Raw genomic sequence first — 15,957 nt, 5'->3', positions numbered from 1 at the left:
GGGGGGGGAACCCATTCATATTTGCATTTTTGAGATTAAGTTTAAGGAAAGTTTCTAGGTATGCACATTTTGTGGTCCATACTAAACCACAAAAAAGCAGGTGTAAGTATGTGTGTTGGCATTTGAATCTGAGAGTTTAAATTATTCTCAAAGTTTAGCCTAATATCTGAATTTTGATATTGTCATAGGGTTTTCATATTCACATTACTTTAGCAACTTTACTTTAGAACTACGTTCTACATAATGTTGTTGGCATTTTTTAACATATGGTGAAAATGGAATGGGTAGTATGAACTTGTTTTGGTTTTCTGATTTCCCCCTCAGGCTGTTTCAAAAGATTACTGATGAGCATGGGTAAGTTTAATGAGAAAAGCATGGCAGAGCATAAAGATTCCAACATAATGCAATGGATTAACCATGCAGCTTATGCATTTGCAGCACTGGCTAAAGACTTGTGCTTTGAGGCAAAATGTGCATGATGCTTCATACTTGAGTGCTTAATTGGTTTGCACCGCAGTTTCTGGGATTCATTTAAGGCAGTGGCAGGAAATGTGGCCCTCTCAGATGTTGCTCAACTTCCGCCTTCTGTCAGCTCCAGTCCCTAGCAAGTATGGCCAATGGTCAAGGATGATCAAGTCCAGCAACATCTGGAATGGCCACTAGTTCTCTACCCCTCGTCTAGGAGGAACTTCGAATGGCAAAGGTTTTTGCATGTATGGAGGAAAAGAAAATGAGCAGTTATAGTCTAGCAGCTTCTTAAAACAAGCTGGGAATGTTTCATTGCTTGAAGCCTAGCATGTGGCACACTTCGGATAGAGTATGTTTGAATACTGTTTATGCAATCCACACTTCCCGCAAGTAGCTCCTTAAACTAAATGAAAACTGACTTTCCGCCAGAAAACTTTGATGACCAGCAACTTTGCTGAACCGATAACTTGTGCCTGAGAATGGGATGTACCAGCAGCTGTGCCAGGAAATTTTCACAAGCAGTTTGATGGTGGTGTTTATAAGTATTTGTAGGTTTTCAGCATCAGCCTCTTTGTACACAATCCCTCTTTTGGCCTTGGAGAAGATTTAGTTCGTTTGACAGAAAGAGAACTTAAACAAGAAATATTGTGAGGCATCTAAGTGGTAAATATTCACACCAGGGAATGGATTTTCATCTTTTAATGAGATAAATGGTAAAATTGGTATCTTTTAATAATACAATTTTTTCCACTATTCGGGTTTTTCCTGTGCCATGCACCTAGAGTTTCTAAAACTGGGGAAATTATTTCACAAATGTTGACTACTAACAGCAAAGCCAGATATGATGAAATTAAAGTGCTTCTGGCACCAAACACAGCAAGCACACACTTTCATTTCTTCCACAACATATAGGAAAAATTATATAATGTGAGATTATGATGTCCTGACTTTCCCTAGCATTGATGCACACCAGGGAAATTCGTGATACAGTCGTACCTTGGATCCCGAATGCCCTGGAACTTGGAAGTTTTGGCTCCCGAACACCGCAGACCCAGAAGTGATTCTTCTGATTTGCGAATGTTCTTTGGAACCTGAACGTCTGACAAAGCTTCTGCAGCTTCTGATTGGCTGCAGGAGCTTCCTGCAGCCAGTCAGAAGCCACAGTTTGGTTTTCAAACATTTTGGAAGTCGAATGGACTTCCGGAATGGATTCTGTTCGACTTCCAAGGTACGACTGTAGTTTTAGACTAAGAAGTAGTCTAAAAGTACAATGTCTGTTGTACTACATCTTATAGGGTGGGTGTGGGAGTGAGGTACATGATGACTACTCACCCCCCAAAAAAAACAACAACAACAACTATGGCCACATTTTATAGTTATGTGTAGTTTGGCAATGAAACTAAATGTGAGAGTCATTGAAGAGGGCAACTGCACTAACATAGCTATAAAATGTGGACTTCCAGGATTCAGGTATTCTTAGATAATGTTTTAAGGTTGTTAGTCTTCTTAAAATCTCTAAGCGCCCATTCTCATTTGGGGTGATGAGAATTCCAATAAGCTGGGTTCTAGCCCAGAAAGGCAAGGAAGCATGTGATAGAATTCTGGGATAGCTCTGTGTCCCTTAGGCTCCTCTTCCAGTTCTTTCCCTGACTTCACCCAGGATAGAGCTTCCCCCGTATGACTCCTCTTCAGCATATTTTGTAATTATTATTCCTTCTTAGTTTTTTTCCCTTTTTAGTCTCTCATTCCTCCCGCCCCCCCAATTCTCAGAGGAAAGAAAAGACCTTTGTATTGTCTATGAACTTTGTCTCTTCTGTTTGCCTAGCCTCCCTTCCACACAGCTCCCTCTGGAAGGACAGCAAAAGCTTCAACAAAAAACAACAACACTTGAGGGATGTTGGGGAGGGAGGAATACAACACTTTTGTTGCCACCTCTGAGGGGCCTTTGTGCAAGCAGTGCCACCAGTATCTAAAGACCATCGGTTAGCAGCATCCCTGCCCATTTCACACCACTCCCAGCCAACAGAAATTTCTCTCATCTGGGGCAGCATTTCTCAGGACACAGTGGTCCATAATCCTCTTTATGCTTATGAGGGTTGCTGTGAGAAAACTTGCAACAGAAGGCCTTAAAAGAGAAGACATTCACACATTGACCGTCACCCACCGTTATGATGCAGAAGGGGCCTATGATGAGGGAGAGGGTCCCCTTCAGTTGGGTGTGGAGTCCTCAGTGTTTTCCCCATAAGGCACCATCTTACAGGCCAGTTACTATTTTTGTACACAAAAGCACCTGCATTGTGCCCTCCCGTCCGCCAAGGGAAGCTTCCAGTTTAGCACTACCTTCCCTCCTTCTAGAGGAATGAATTATCAGAAACATTAAGCAGCCGGACCTGGCAGATATCTCTGCTCGGCTGTTTCACCAGAGCAGAGAAGGGACATCTCAAAACCTCTAAGGTCCTCCCAGGTTGGCCACCATATCAAAAACACCCATCCAAACAGCCCCTTGGCTCCACCCCTTGCTCATCAGAAGGTACTCAGCAAAGCTGTACAGTCTCTCGTGACCTTACAGCCTCATTCCAGTTGTTTGCCTTCCAAAAGGAATGAGGAAAACAAAGGCCATGTGGCACTGCTCTGGTACATGGAGTGATTGCAATTCCCATGAGTATCCCGGCAAAGAAAGAAGAGGGAAGCTGTTTTCCTGAGGAATTCCGCCGTCTAGTCTTTTCAAAATGAGGATTCCATGCCTTTACCATCTAAGTCTTATCTCCATCCTAGATTTACAATCTTAAACTCCAGAAGCTTTTCAGCCAGTTTCCAGATGAGCATCTGTTTTTACTGAATCCAAGCCAACTCTTCTTTGTTGTTGTTCTTCATTTTTTCCCTAATATGATTGATCAGGAATGGGCAAATAGCTTACAAAGCAAAAAAGTTATTAGCTTACCCCAAAAGCGCTATAAATTACCTGACAAATTTATGGAGACACTTCAAACCTCAGTAGTAGAGACTTCACTGCCAGCACTGCTATTGAGCTCTGTTATTCTCTGGAGTAATGATTCTCTTGAAAGGGGCCATGGAGATGGGGAGTAGCTCTTGAAAAGAGTCACGATGCCTCTGCCTTACTCCTCCAAATCACCACCACTTTTTGACAGAGCTAGAAGAGCTGGCATACCTCTTGCCTGATGCAAGGACTCGGATGACACAACCCTTCAAACGAGCTCTACCAGAATTGGCCTGCCTTGTTAAAATCTATAAGAACAGAGGTGGCTACTATCTCTGGAAGGGTTCCCCCCCCCCATAACTATAACAGCTCACAGAGTATCTGAATTGGAAGCCTTCTTTGTGAGAGACAATGTGTGTAACTTCCACAACGATAGTCAGATGAATCCAGCATTTATTCCAAAGGTCAGCTTGTTCTTATACAAAGAACAAGAATGGATCCTACCACCTTTTTTGTCTCCACCTCTCTCATCCAAGGCAGAGGATTTGACCTCCATCAAACTTACTCAGTCAGATGGATCAATTCCCTGTTGGTCTCTTTCAACCCTATACAGTGGTGCCTCGCAAGACGAAAAGAATCCGTTCCGCGAGTCTCTTCGTCTAGCGGTTTTTTCATCTTCCGAAGCAAGCCCATTGACGGCTTAGCGGATTAGCGCTATTAGCGGTTTAGCGGCTTTTAGCGGCTTATCAGCTTAACGGATAAGCAGATAAGCGGCTTAGCGGCTTAGAAAAAGGGGGGGGGGAGGAAAAAAACCCGCAGGAACTCGCAAGACATTTTCGTCTTGCGAAGCAAGCCCATAGGAAATTCGTTTTGCGAAGCACCTCCAAAACGGAAAACTCTTTCGTCTAGCGAGTTTTCCGTCTTGCGAGGCATTCGTCTTGCGGGGCACCACTGTATCTTTAGGTAAGAAAGTATCTAGTGCGACCTTGGTCATAGGCTTAATCCTGCACCTTCCTAGCCTGTGACACTAAACATTTAACAAAACCTTGCTGCATCTCATCACACTATACAAGAGTAGCTTCACCAACAAATGCCCTATTTGTGAAGATCTGCAGGGCCACCTCATCAAAGTCTTTCTCCACAGTAAATCTTTTCTACTAGTCCTTTTTTTACATCCTGACCCACCTGAGTATCAACTTAGCATAGTTTCTTATGAGAGAAAGATCAAATATTTTAAAAGTGAATCCACCATTTTTCTCTTGTCTTGACACAGTAGTGTGTTTCTTACTGTTTTGGGAACTGTATATACTATTTCTGTCTCAAGCTTTGCCGTGGGACAGAACTAGACAAGGTTTTCTCTGCTTTCCTGGGAAATTGGTGGCTATAACTCAGCATTTTGGATGCCTCATTCATCCCAACTGGAAAGAATATTCGCAATGAGTAACAAACATTCCTTTCTAGCTATTATTTATCAGACAATCCACAACGTAAAGCAAGCTATGAGAGAGAGAGAGAGAGAGAGAGAGAGAGAGAGAGAGAGAGGAGAAGATGATACCTTCCATTGTCCCTGAACCCAGTCCCAAAGAAAAATACGCTTTGCACAGCAGTATTTTGAACTATATTCTTACTGTTTGTATGGGATTGTAGTTGTGGCAGACAGCTTTTGCAAACAATATTTTTGTTGGAAAAGCAGGATGAAACAAACATTTGCAAACACTTATATGAGCAGATACCCTAACAACACTAAACTAATGAAAAATACAGAGCATGATTGCTACTGAAATGCTGCTTAAAGGAAAGCTCTGGCGTTTACTTTAGATAATGCTATCAGATTATATGCATGTAAGTTGCCTTTGTTTGGGAGCTGAATGCTGTATTGTAGAATACAATGTGCATGAGCGTTTTGTGACTTTATTTCAATCTTGTCTAATGTCTCTCGTGGCTTTTTGGCAATGACCTTTGGAAATGGACTAGATTTGTAGTAAGTATTCAGATAACTCCACAATAAGTGGTTATATGCTGCCAAAATCAGCAAGGGTATGAAAGAGTACTAAAGACTTAGCTGGAATTTCCATTCCTTAACGGAGGTTGCATGTAATATATTTAGGTCTTCTGTTGCTTTAACCAAGTTAATAGTTGTAAAGTTGTTTGACTTCCTGGGGAAACTTTTGACTTGAGTAATTTCTCTCCCCTGTAAAAACCATTGACTTGTAACAAACATTGTAAACATTTAAAAGTGCAAATACATTAGATTTTCAAGCCTTTTTAAACTTCATTCAGTAACTGGGGTGCAGTCAATGTTTCTATTATTTCATACAGTGTGATCCTAAGTATGTTTACTGAGTAGTAAATCCCACTTAATTTAATGGGACTTGCTCCCCAGTGTGTGTTGTTCAGAGTACAAGCATAATATTTAACTTCCAGCTTCATCAGCCAATATTGGGCTTTATGGTCTAGCCCTCTGTAAGCAGTTAAAGAGGGAGACATTGTTTGTGATGACAGCAGGAAATGATTTGCTGTTAAAGTGACATCACATAAACAAAACATTCCTAGTTCTAAAGTATATTATGAATATCAGAGTGTACCGTGGCATATTCCTGTCAAGTTAAAAAATCCTCTCTTAAATGGTCATTTAATATAAACATCTGAGCACCAACAATATAAAAGTATAATTTCAAGTAGTCACTTGCTGTTTTTAGTGCGGTTTGGTTTATTGAATGGATAGTTTAGCTCCCTCTCCAAAGTAATTGTTACTCCAAATTAAGGCCATTTGAAACTTAAACATAATGATGTGTTGACTCCTAGGAGCAAATCCTTGAATGATGTCAGTGCAGATGAGCTCCAAACGATCCGTCAGTTGCGTTATGAGGAGCTTCAGAGAATAAGGTCTCAGCTACAAGAACAAGATGAACAATGGCAAGACGTAAGTATTGTCACACAGCACCCCAATCTCCACGAGCAGAGCGAGAATCCAGGGGTTGCAGGAGCTTTCACTGGGGTTTGTGTTTCCTTTTGGAAAAAGAGGCACAGTGGAGACTGCAGTGTCTTTATGATAGATCAGGCTTCCTCAATCTCGGCCCTCCAGATGTTTTTGGCCTACAACTCCCATGATCCCTAGCTAGCAGGACCGGTGGTCAGGGAAGACGGGAATTATAGTCTCAAAACATCTGAGGTTGAGTTAGCCAGTGATAGATAGTTTAATTGCACATATACATAACCTATACCTGCTGTGGAGGGGGTTCTGAGCATTACGTTCCAAGCGGTGCCAGCTTTTTCCAAAAGCAGCAGTGTTCCTGCTCTGCTGCTTACCTTTCCCTGAGAATGGTCACATCCCACCTGCTCTAGCCTTGCTAACCTAAGCCTTGCTCTTTTGTAATGCACAAATAGTCCCTACTCCTCTGTATTCTCACACCTAGGTCTTCAATCCTTTGACCCCCAGGCTCTCACCTTGAAGGAAATTAGGCTGTCTCCAGTACCTTTGAACCCAGGTTGACATCACAGGATTAAGGGTGTCTGGCACATGGTCCAGCACACAGGGTTTGATTTAGATGGGCCCTCACAATTGCTAATTAAAAGATTAACAGGGACTATTTATTACGCATCTTAAATACACACCCGGATTTATCTTAAACACACTTGAGTCAAGCTATCTCCTCCAAGGAAATTAGCTATAATACTCTCTAACCTTAACCTATAAATCTATAACCTATAAACCCCCTAACTTATAAATATATAACAGCATGTTGAAGATGCACTTCAAATCCTGCAGCATAAAGATCCTTCAACAGTCAAAGGGAAGCAAAAAGTGGGTAGTACCAATTAGAATTCAGTGCTCCCTACTTTCAGGTAAAATGCACAGTCACTTTGCAAATAGTCTAATTCAGGCCTAAAATTAAAAAAAGGAATAGGTGGGCACAGGAAGAGATAAGCACTCCACTCACTCCCATTTATTCTGCCTTCAAATCTCTGCCCCCTTGCCTTTAATTTGGGAGGGGTGTGGCAATTCCAAAGATCCAGATTCATTTTCTGGGCACAGAGCCTTGGGGGCACCACAGGGGGCGCTGCAACTATGATGTAGAATGGAAGGTAAGAGGCGGGGGGCACCAAATTTGGCTTGGGAAAAGGACGCTGCTGAAATTTAAGAAATCAAGGTCCACCACTGGTCATGATTATGAACAGTTATTCAGTTTTAAGTCATGAGGAATCTAGGGTTCGTGGCCACTTCAAGATAGCACAGGACAAGAATCTGTATACTTCTCCTTGAGGAAAAGGGAGAGGAATTATATTTTCTCTTGCAGCTCTTTTGTCTTGCACTACAAGACGAAGGGCTGCAAATGGCGAAAACTGACTGTAGGGATGGCACTGTTGTCCGTGGGACAAAAGCAGGGGAATTCAATTCCCGGCCTTGATGGTTTTCAAGAGGAGCCAAGAGGCTGTTAAATCGGAATGCCTCATGCAGGTACCCAAGGTACATTTTGGGATGGACCATTTTTCCAGACAACTGTCATTCACGTAATTAAAAAGAGCCTGTATTTCTATACTGTATCTAACAGGAAACAATAAAAAATACTGTCCTAAACTGTTCTGACGAGCTAAATATAAAATACACACTTGTGTTCCTGTTTTGTTTGAACAAAAGTATCTTTAAAATTAGACCTCCATTGACTGTTGCTGTGAAAGGGAAGAGCAAATATTTACACTGACAAATTTGCTTTTGAGACAGTGTACTTCCTTTTCCCTTGCAAAGTCTTTATGCTTTTAAACATGAGACTACTATCTTCTTCATCTGAACAGAAGACAGCCACTGCCCAGCTCTTTTAGAGACAATTTTGCAGGAAGATACTTGAGAATGCAGGAACACTAGACATGTAGAGTGAAATTAGAGCGCCTGAACATCCAGTCAGAATGAGCACTCTTGGATAGGTAATGAGATCCGTGAGCATTCACAGTAGTAGCTCTTACCAAGGTCTGTAGGAAATGCAGTGTTCATTTGCCTGATTTGTACTCAGGATTTGGCAAAATGGAAAAGCCGTCGTAAGAGCCACACTTCTGATTTGCAAAAGAAAAAGGAGGAGAGAGAAGAAATTGAGCGGAGAACTTCTGAGAGTTCCGAAAGACGCGGCAAATCTCTGAGAGAAATGCAGAGGGACAGGTAACGTTGGCAAACAATATTTAGCATTTCGAACAGCTCCATCTACTTCTTTAGAAGTAGGTTGCACAGAGTTTAAATGACTTCCTTTGTAAAAAGGGTTATTAGGATGGAGCCAAAAACTTTTTCAACACTCAAGTGTGACTACTTTATTTCAGTCTTCAGCTTTTCCTCCATGGTTACTGATTCCTTCAGTACTTAAGAAGTGATTAAGATGTTTTCTGCTAATAAAATGATTTTCACTGTATGTTAATCACTTTAGTAGATTTTTTTAAAAAGGAGTGAATAATTAAGTTCTAATTTAAGTTTAAATTTATGGATCCCTTTTCAATCCTATTGCCTTTTCAAACTAAAATGATTAGTAGAGTTTGCACCCAGATCCTAAAACTATTTGTGTGAAGTTAGACCCTTTGATTGCATTGTGACTTGCTTCTGACTAAGTATGCCTGCTGTAAGAGTATTTGTGGTTGTGCTTTTAGCTGATAGGGTGAGGTCTTTCTAGAATCTAGATTATTTAAAAAAATCTGATATTTGTCTATCTGAGCTATTCTTGGTACAATAAGACAAAGGCTTCTTCTGCATGTCTTTGTCCCAGCTCAACTGTGGAGTGAATGCAGCGTGTTCCCAGTGGAATCAGAAGCAAATGAAAGCCTTTATTAAGCCTTTATTAAGCCATAACAAATAAAATGGCAACTGAGAGATGCCCGTATTGAAATATCTCGTTTTTTTTAAATAAAACCCTTAATTTGAAAAGCCTACATTGAACCAAAATAAAACATACAAGCTGCAGTACATGATCACAGCATAATCCTGAGAGTAAATCTCAGTGAACTCAGTATTACAGGATTGCACTATATATTGGGCACCCAGCCATAAGAAATGTCTTCCTAAATGTGCCAAAGAGAAGGTTATTTGTGGAAACACCTAACATTCTGAAAATAAACATAGTACTATATGTAAAAAGAGAGAGAGAGAATTGTGATCTCTTTTTAGGAGTGCACGGATTAAGCTTGTATAATAGCCACAAACCTTTCCACTGTTCTGTCTTCACTTCAGCGTACACCTAATAGCGAAATGATGACTGAAATCCCACCTGTTCTTTATGTCACTGATGTCATAATGCACTTCCCCCCCCCCTTAGGGAGGGCAGAGATCAAGGGCTCTATAGCAGCGCTGAGCATCGAGCGGAAAACAGGCGAATGTATTTGTCAAACGACGATGTGTTTAGTGGAGAGCAAATTCCTTCAAGGCCTTCAAAAGAGCACCTTGTTGAAAACAATGCTGCCGGCTCCTTGAAGAGCGAAGAAAACAGTCAAGAGAGCAATAAAGGAATGGAGAGCTATGCAAGAATCGAATCTCAAGCTCCACCTAAGAGTGTAGCAGAAGAAAAGCACCAGCCCCCTTTGTCAACATATCATTCAGTAAATGCACCAATTGGGCCAGCTCGGGTGTCAGCTTCTCTCCCAAGAAGTTACCAGAAAACCGATACTGCCAGACTAACGTCTGTGGTTACACCTAGGCCCTTTGGTGTCCATTCAAGAGGGATCTCATCACTTCCTAGGTCATTTACGGTAAAAAAACAAACCATCTTCCTAATGTCTCTGTGGGTAATTCTTCTGAATAAACTCAAAGGAGCTTTCACTTGCCCCTACCATGTAGAAATGATTAAACTGTGTGCAATAACAATGAGTAGTTACTTGCTCTAGTGCCTAAGACATATAGACAGATGTTTCTTTTAAACTAATATTTTGGGGGAAATGATATTAAATTGTTTTACCTCATAGAGACTTGCGACAGACAATGAAGTTGCTGCTAAAGGAGAACACAGCAGTAAATGCATTTTGTGCTGCTTCTTTTCAGTGGATCTGTGTCTCTGTTATGTCAGGCTACCCCAACTCATGATTTTAAAGGGTTTAATTTAATTACCTTCATATACTGCAGCACAGGCAGTTTATTCCTTGAATATTTTACTCTGACCAAAGGTATATAATTTTTACTTTTTGAAATCTACTCGAATAGTGATGATGCCAGTCAATAGCGGGCAGAGGGCCTGAGAGAACATGAGGAAGAAGGCAAATATTTAGGGCGACATGTTGAAACCAATTGTAAATAATATTTTTTAAAAAAACAACCCCACAAACTACTGCCTCCTTTCCTAGATGGATGACGCCCCAAAATATAATGGAGAAGTAGATGTGTCCAAGAGAACTCAGTATGCATTCACCAGCAATTCACTTTCTAAGCCAGAAGCTGGACAAAGCCAATCTATAAGTGACCTAAGAAGTGCTGAGGACAAGACTTGGACAAGATACTCATCTGCAGAGGACAAGACAAAGACAAGACAATCGCCTACAGAGAATGCTGCCATTGCGAGCGAAGGTGCAGATGTTAATCACTTGGGCCCTAAATCAGAGCATTATACCACCCATGACTCAATTGCAGCTGGATCTTCAGCAGCAGAACAAACAAGCCATCCAGAGACTGAGGTTTCAAGAGCACAAGTGAGTATGGAGAGATGCTAGCATTTACACATTGTGATGCTTTGTTGGATGTTGTCGGTGTGCTAGGAGCAGTGGGCACAGGAGGGTATGCGTGGTCTCTGTCCAAGGTGAACTGTAATTTTACATTTGGCAGGTGAGACTAGGATAGGAGGAAGTTCTTTCAGATACAGAATGGAAAATAAGGCAGCAACATTGGCTAGGGCAGTTCAAGAGGGATTTAGATTCAACACACAAACAATGCATGCTAGTAAATTTACCTGCTAGTAAATCCCTTGGGGGAGTAGGGCCATGTCAATCATTTCCATGAGGATTTGGGATTTTTGCAGGTGTAGAAATAATTTCTAGAAGTAGTATGGCAGTAAATTAAAGATAATGGTCCATATTTTCTAAATTAAGGAACTCATCTGTTGGCGGTTAATCTTTGATCCTTGTGTTAAATTTGTAGTTGGTTTAGTTGCACTTTTTAGTGGTGTTAGTACTGTTTTCGTAAGTTGCTTGCAAGATACAAGGTAGGAAGGGCAAGCTGCAAGTGTTTCAACTGAACCTGCACAAAAAAGATTAAGGTGGCATTAGCAAGGCAGCATAATGAAATTCTTAGGGCAAATAATAGATAAACAATAACTGAAACTGCTGTGTTTGGGTTGAAGCCTGAATTACTGAAGGCAACAGTAGGTTCATTCATCTTCCCAAGACACATTGTGGATCTAATTGATGTCCTGACGGATGTGGGCCTGAAATTATTTTCCAGTTTGTAATATAAACATGCAATTGTTGGGCGGCTTGTTCTGCTAGTTCTGCATTCACAATTATTTGCAACACTTTAACCAGGTGTTGCGGATTATCTGACGTTTCCCCTGTAGTCAGTTTAATAATATAGTACATTTCCATCCTGGAAGGGCAAATGTCTTAAGAAGAGATTAGCTTTGAACATTTGTTTATAAACTTGCTAAGTATTGTTCACCTTCCATTTTTATTTTTCTCTATCTTGTTCTTGCTACTCCCAGCTCATGAACTGTTCAGCTAAACTTTGAAGTGAATCTCCTTCATCATTCTCTTTTCAAACTGTTTCTGCAAATGCTGACATCTTGATCCCCAGACTAAATAAGCAGATGTGCATGGGAGAAGGTGTCTGAGCTTGTGTGCTGTTTGATGGTGTCTTCCTAGCTGTTCCCATTGGTAAAAGAAAACTGAACAGCTGTAGGGTTACCATATTTCAAAAAGTAAAAACCAGGACACCCCAAATTTTTTTGTAGATAAACTTGAGCTTCTTCTACAAGAAGGCCAAAAAAGCCACACTCTTTCGATTGACTTGCCTAAGATCCACGACAGAGGCCACCTTTCAGAAATTCCCCTAGATGTCAATTCCACCTTTGAAATCTCGGTAATTTCCAGGGAAATCTGGACGTATGGCAGCCCAAACACCAGAATATCTCTTCATTAATGGCAAATGCTATGGCACAAACATCACTTGGGTGTATAATTCTTCTGAGCTTGAACTTGCCCCACTGCTATGAGTTTGCAGTCTCACAAGTTACTAAAGTGGTTTAATTCCAGCTTCAGAAACTAGAGCTTTTTTAATGATACTGACAGAAGCTGTTGTGTCCCCATCATTCCTCACTTAGAAATGTAAAATTAGTGTCAGCAGCCAGAACTTTGGTACCCTTGTATCTTGCAACACTTAATGACTATCCACTTAGTGAGTAGCATTCCTTAGTTTCCCTTAAGTATTATTTATCTTAGAGCAAGGAAATGTTAATTAGACCCTGGGATGTGATCCATGAAGTGACTTTCCCAGACAGTTGTCTAATCCCTAGGTGTGGCTTTTTAAAAAAGTGTTTTCATTTCAACCCATATCTTAAAACAAATCTTAACGCAACCCTTTTCTAAGTTTTCTAACATTTTTTTCTTACAATTGATTGTCATTTGGGAAGCCAAATAATAGGTTTCCAAATCAGCGCAATTCATTTTGCGATTCTAAGCATCTGAAATATGTATCCCAACTAGTACAATAAGTGCAGGTATAATGAAAGGGGAGAAGCACTGACAACAGATAGAAGAGTCTTGAGTGAGACATATCCTGGTGATCCAGATCACACCCACACTATGCATTTAAAGAATCATGGGAACTGTAGTTCATTAAGAGTGCTGCGAATTGCAGCTCTGGGATGGGTGAACTACAGGTCTCAGGATTCTTTGTAGGAAGCCATGTGCTTTCAATGTTTGGTGTGGATGTGACTTCAAAGATGGGGAAGCCTAGCCTCTGTGCATTTCCCCTTTACCCCACATACTTAGCACAGCCTCATTGGGTCAGACAAAAGATCTCTCTGAGCCAACATCCTATTCCCCACAGTGACCAGCTAGATGCCTCTGGGAAGGCATGTGAAGGCAACAGCCCTCTCCTTTTGTTCCGAACAAACATTTATTCCCAGTCAACTTATTCTGAAAGTTGCAAGGAGATTGTTGATTGCCTATTTAGCTGCTGAAATGCAGGTACAGTTTGAATAAAAGGCAATAATTCTTTTGTGCTTGAGCCTCTGGGAAGCAGAAATTTGAGCCTGGGTGCAATTCAATGCACTAAATAATACCCCAAGACTAGAATTGTTTCTGCTGCTTAGACAAAGATAGCACACATTGATTGGGGGAGCTTGCATTTAAATGCATTCAGTGGGATTTAGAAATCAGACTACACTTTATGGCAAGGGTTTACTCTTACCTTAAATGTTTCCACTTGATTATATTTATCTTCTCCCAGCCTGTAACATCAACACCCTTTTCCCTTAAGGTAGAGGTGGGGACCCTCCAGGTATTGCTGGACTCCCACCATCCCTGGCCATCAGCCACGCTAGCTGGGAATGATGTCAGTGGTAGTTTGACAACATCTGGAGGGCTGAAGGCTCCCAATCCCTGCCTTAAAGCTTTTCCATTCAGGCTTGCTCTCTGTTGGCTGTGAATATGTTTATCCATTTCATCATTGCCATTGTGCTTTAATGCCACCTTTAGGATAGGCCAGGAGAGGAATCCGTGTAAATAAGTGGGTGGGTTACCTTTTGCAGCCCAAGGGCCACATTGCCTCATGGGCAGCCTTCTGGGGGCCACATGCCTGTAGTGGATATGTAGCCAGCCAGAGGCAAAAGCAGCAGGTGTTGCTCTTCCATTTCGTACAGTAAGGGTACATTGCAGCCACAGAAAAGACTCAGGTTTGTACAAGACTGTCTTGCCAGAGTGGCGCATGCTCTAGTTATCTTCTGCTTGGACTCCTCCAATGCGCTCTATGTGGGGCTACCTTTAAAGGTGACTCAGAAACCGCAATTAATCCAGAATGCTAGACTGGTGACTGGGAGCGGCCGCCGAGACCATATAACACCGGTCCTGAAATATCTTCATTGGCTCCCAGTATGTTTCCGAGCACAATTCAAAGTGCTGGTGCTGACCTTTAAAGCCCTAAACGGCCTCGGTCCAGTATATCTGAAGGAGCGTCTCCATCGCCATCATCCAGCCTGGACACTGAGGTCCAGCGGCGAGGGCCTTCTGGCGGTTCCCTCGGTTCAAGAAGTGAGGTCACAGGGAACCAGGCAGAGGGCCTTCTCGGTAGTGGTGCCTGCCCTGTGGAACGCCCTCCCAGCTGATGTCAAGGCAATAAACAACTATTTTACTTTTAAAAGGCAACTGTTTAGGGAAGTTTTTAATGTCTGACACTGTATTGTTTTTAATATTCGGTTGGAAGTCGCCCAGAGTGGCTGGGGAAACCCAGCCAGATGGGCGGGGTATAAATAAATAATAATTATCATCATCATCATCATACGCCACATGCAGCAGGGATCTTTGGGTCCTGGATTCCCCATCCACAATGTAAATAAACACCCCAGCTGCCAACATTATTAAGTTTTCTTTTCTCTCATGATGGGCTGTTGTTACTGATTATTGATTTCTATTCAGTTTAGTTTTATCTCCTTCAAGTTTTGATTTTGTTCATTTTCTTTAGGGGTGTGTAGTGAAGTGAGATGAGAATATTTTCCACAAACTGTAAATTCTAATTTAAGAACCAGTTTTACAATCCACATTTAAAAAATCTAGTAAATAATAAGTCAAGCTGTGATATTGCCAGTGTAAGTAATGAACAATGATTGAATGAAAATTCTCTAATATTATCATTAATCGAGAATATTCTCGAGAGTATTCTCCAAAAGATTATTTTCGAGAATTTAACATCACTGGGGTGTGTGGGTGTGTAGTGTTACATGGTTTCCCTTTTGCCTTTTTTACCTTCCTCACCCACAGCAATGTTCAGGGAACTTTAGTAAGAGAGCAGTCTTGTTCTAGCCCAATTTCAGACCTCAGAGCATGAAGGAGGCTCAGTACCAGAACCTCCACTCAAAGTATGAAAGCTGAGAATAAGAATCATGATCAGTGTGCCTCGGACTGTGTGTGTACCAGCTTCCAGGAGTTGAAATCCTGTGAGCAGAGTGCACCCTTGTACGCAGCAAAGATCAGATCCCTTTCCCTCTGCCGCATCCTGTGAGCAGAAGGATTCAAACCCTTCTGTCTAGGTCATGTAGAACTACCCTAATGATTTAAATATCCCTGTGAATGCCTCTGTATAAAAATTGGTTGGTTAATGAAGTTGGATACCCCCAGCTGGTTCCCTCTCCTTCAATCCAAGCTTGATTCAAGTGTGCAGAAGTAAAAAACCCAGACCAGCTGTATGTAGCATGATGACATGAAGACATGAAAAGGATTAAGCACCCTTCCTCTGAGCTGTGGATCCACCCGTTCCCCCCAAAAAAACTTTTACATTCACACTAATCAGGAGATTTGCCTCTAGGAAATGCACCAGAACGTCTTCCACCTGCTGTATGGTTAGTGAGTGAGTTAATCTAGGGTTGCCATAGGGTGGAGCTGTT

The 15,957-nt window shown here is 41.5% G+C and overlaps 1 protein-coding gene across 11 annotated transcripts in view; it reads left to right on the top strand.

The window, feature by feature from the left end:
* The window catches only part of LMO7 (LIM domain 7), a 158,919-nt gene that overhangs the window by 108,871 nt on the left and 34,091 nt on the right, over window positions 1-15,957 (top strand). For 10 of the 11 annotated variants that reach the window (XM_079972404.1, XM_079972402.1, XM_079972410.1 and 7 more), the window contains 5 exons: window positions 325-354; window positions 6,212-6,329; window positions 8,416-8,558; window positions 9,697-10,126; window positions 10,715-11,056. In XM_079972404.1, the coding sequence (XP_079828530.1) occupies window positions 325-354; window positions 6,212-6,329; window positions 8,416-8,558; window positions 9,697-10,126; window positions 10,715-11,056 (1,063 nt within the window). The remainder of the gene's footprint in view (window positions 1-324; window positions 355-6,211; window positions 6,330-8,415; window positions 8,559-9,696; window positions 10,127-10,714; window positions 11,057-15,957) is intronic. The other variant, XM_079972401.1, reaches the window with a different exon arrangement.

This window comes from Podarcis cretensis, assembly GCF_951804945.1.
Source record: "Podarcis cretensis genome assembly, chromosome: 4".
Taxonomy (NCBI): domain Eukaryota; kingdom Metazoa; phylum Chordata; class Lepidosauria; order Squamata; family Lacertidae; genus Podarcis; species Podarcis cretensis.
This window is presented reverse-complemented; position numbering and strand designations above follow the sequence as displayed.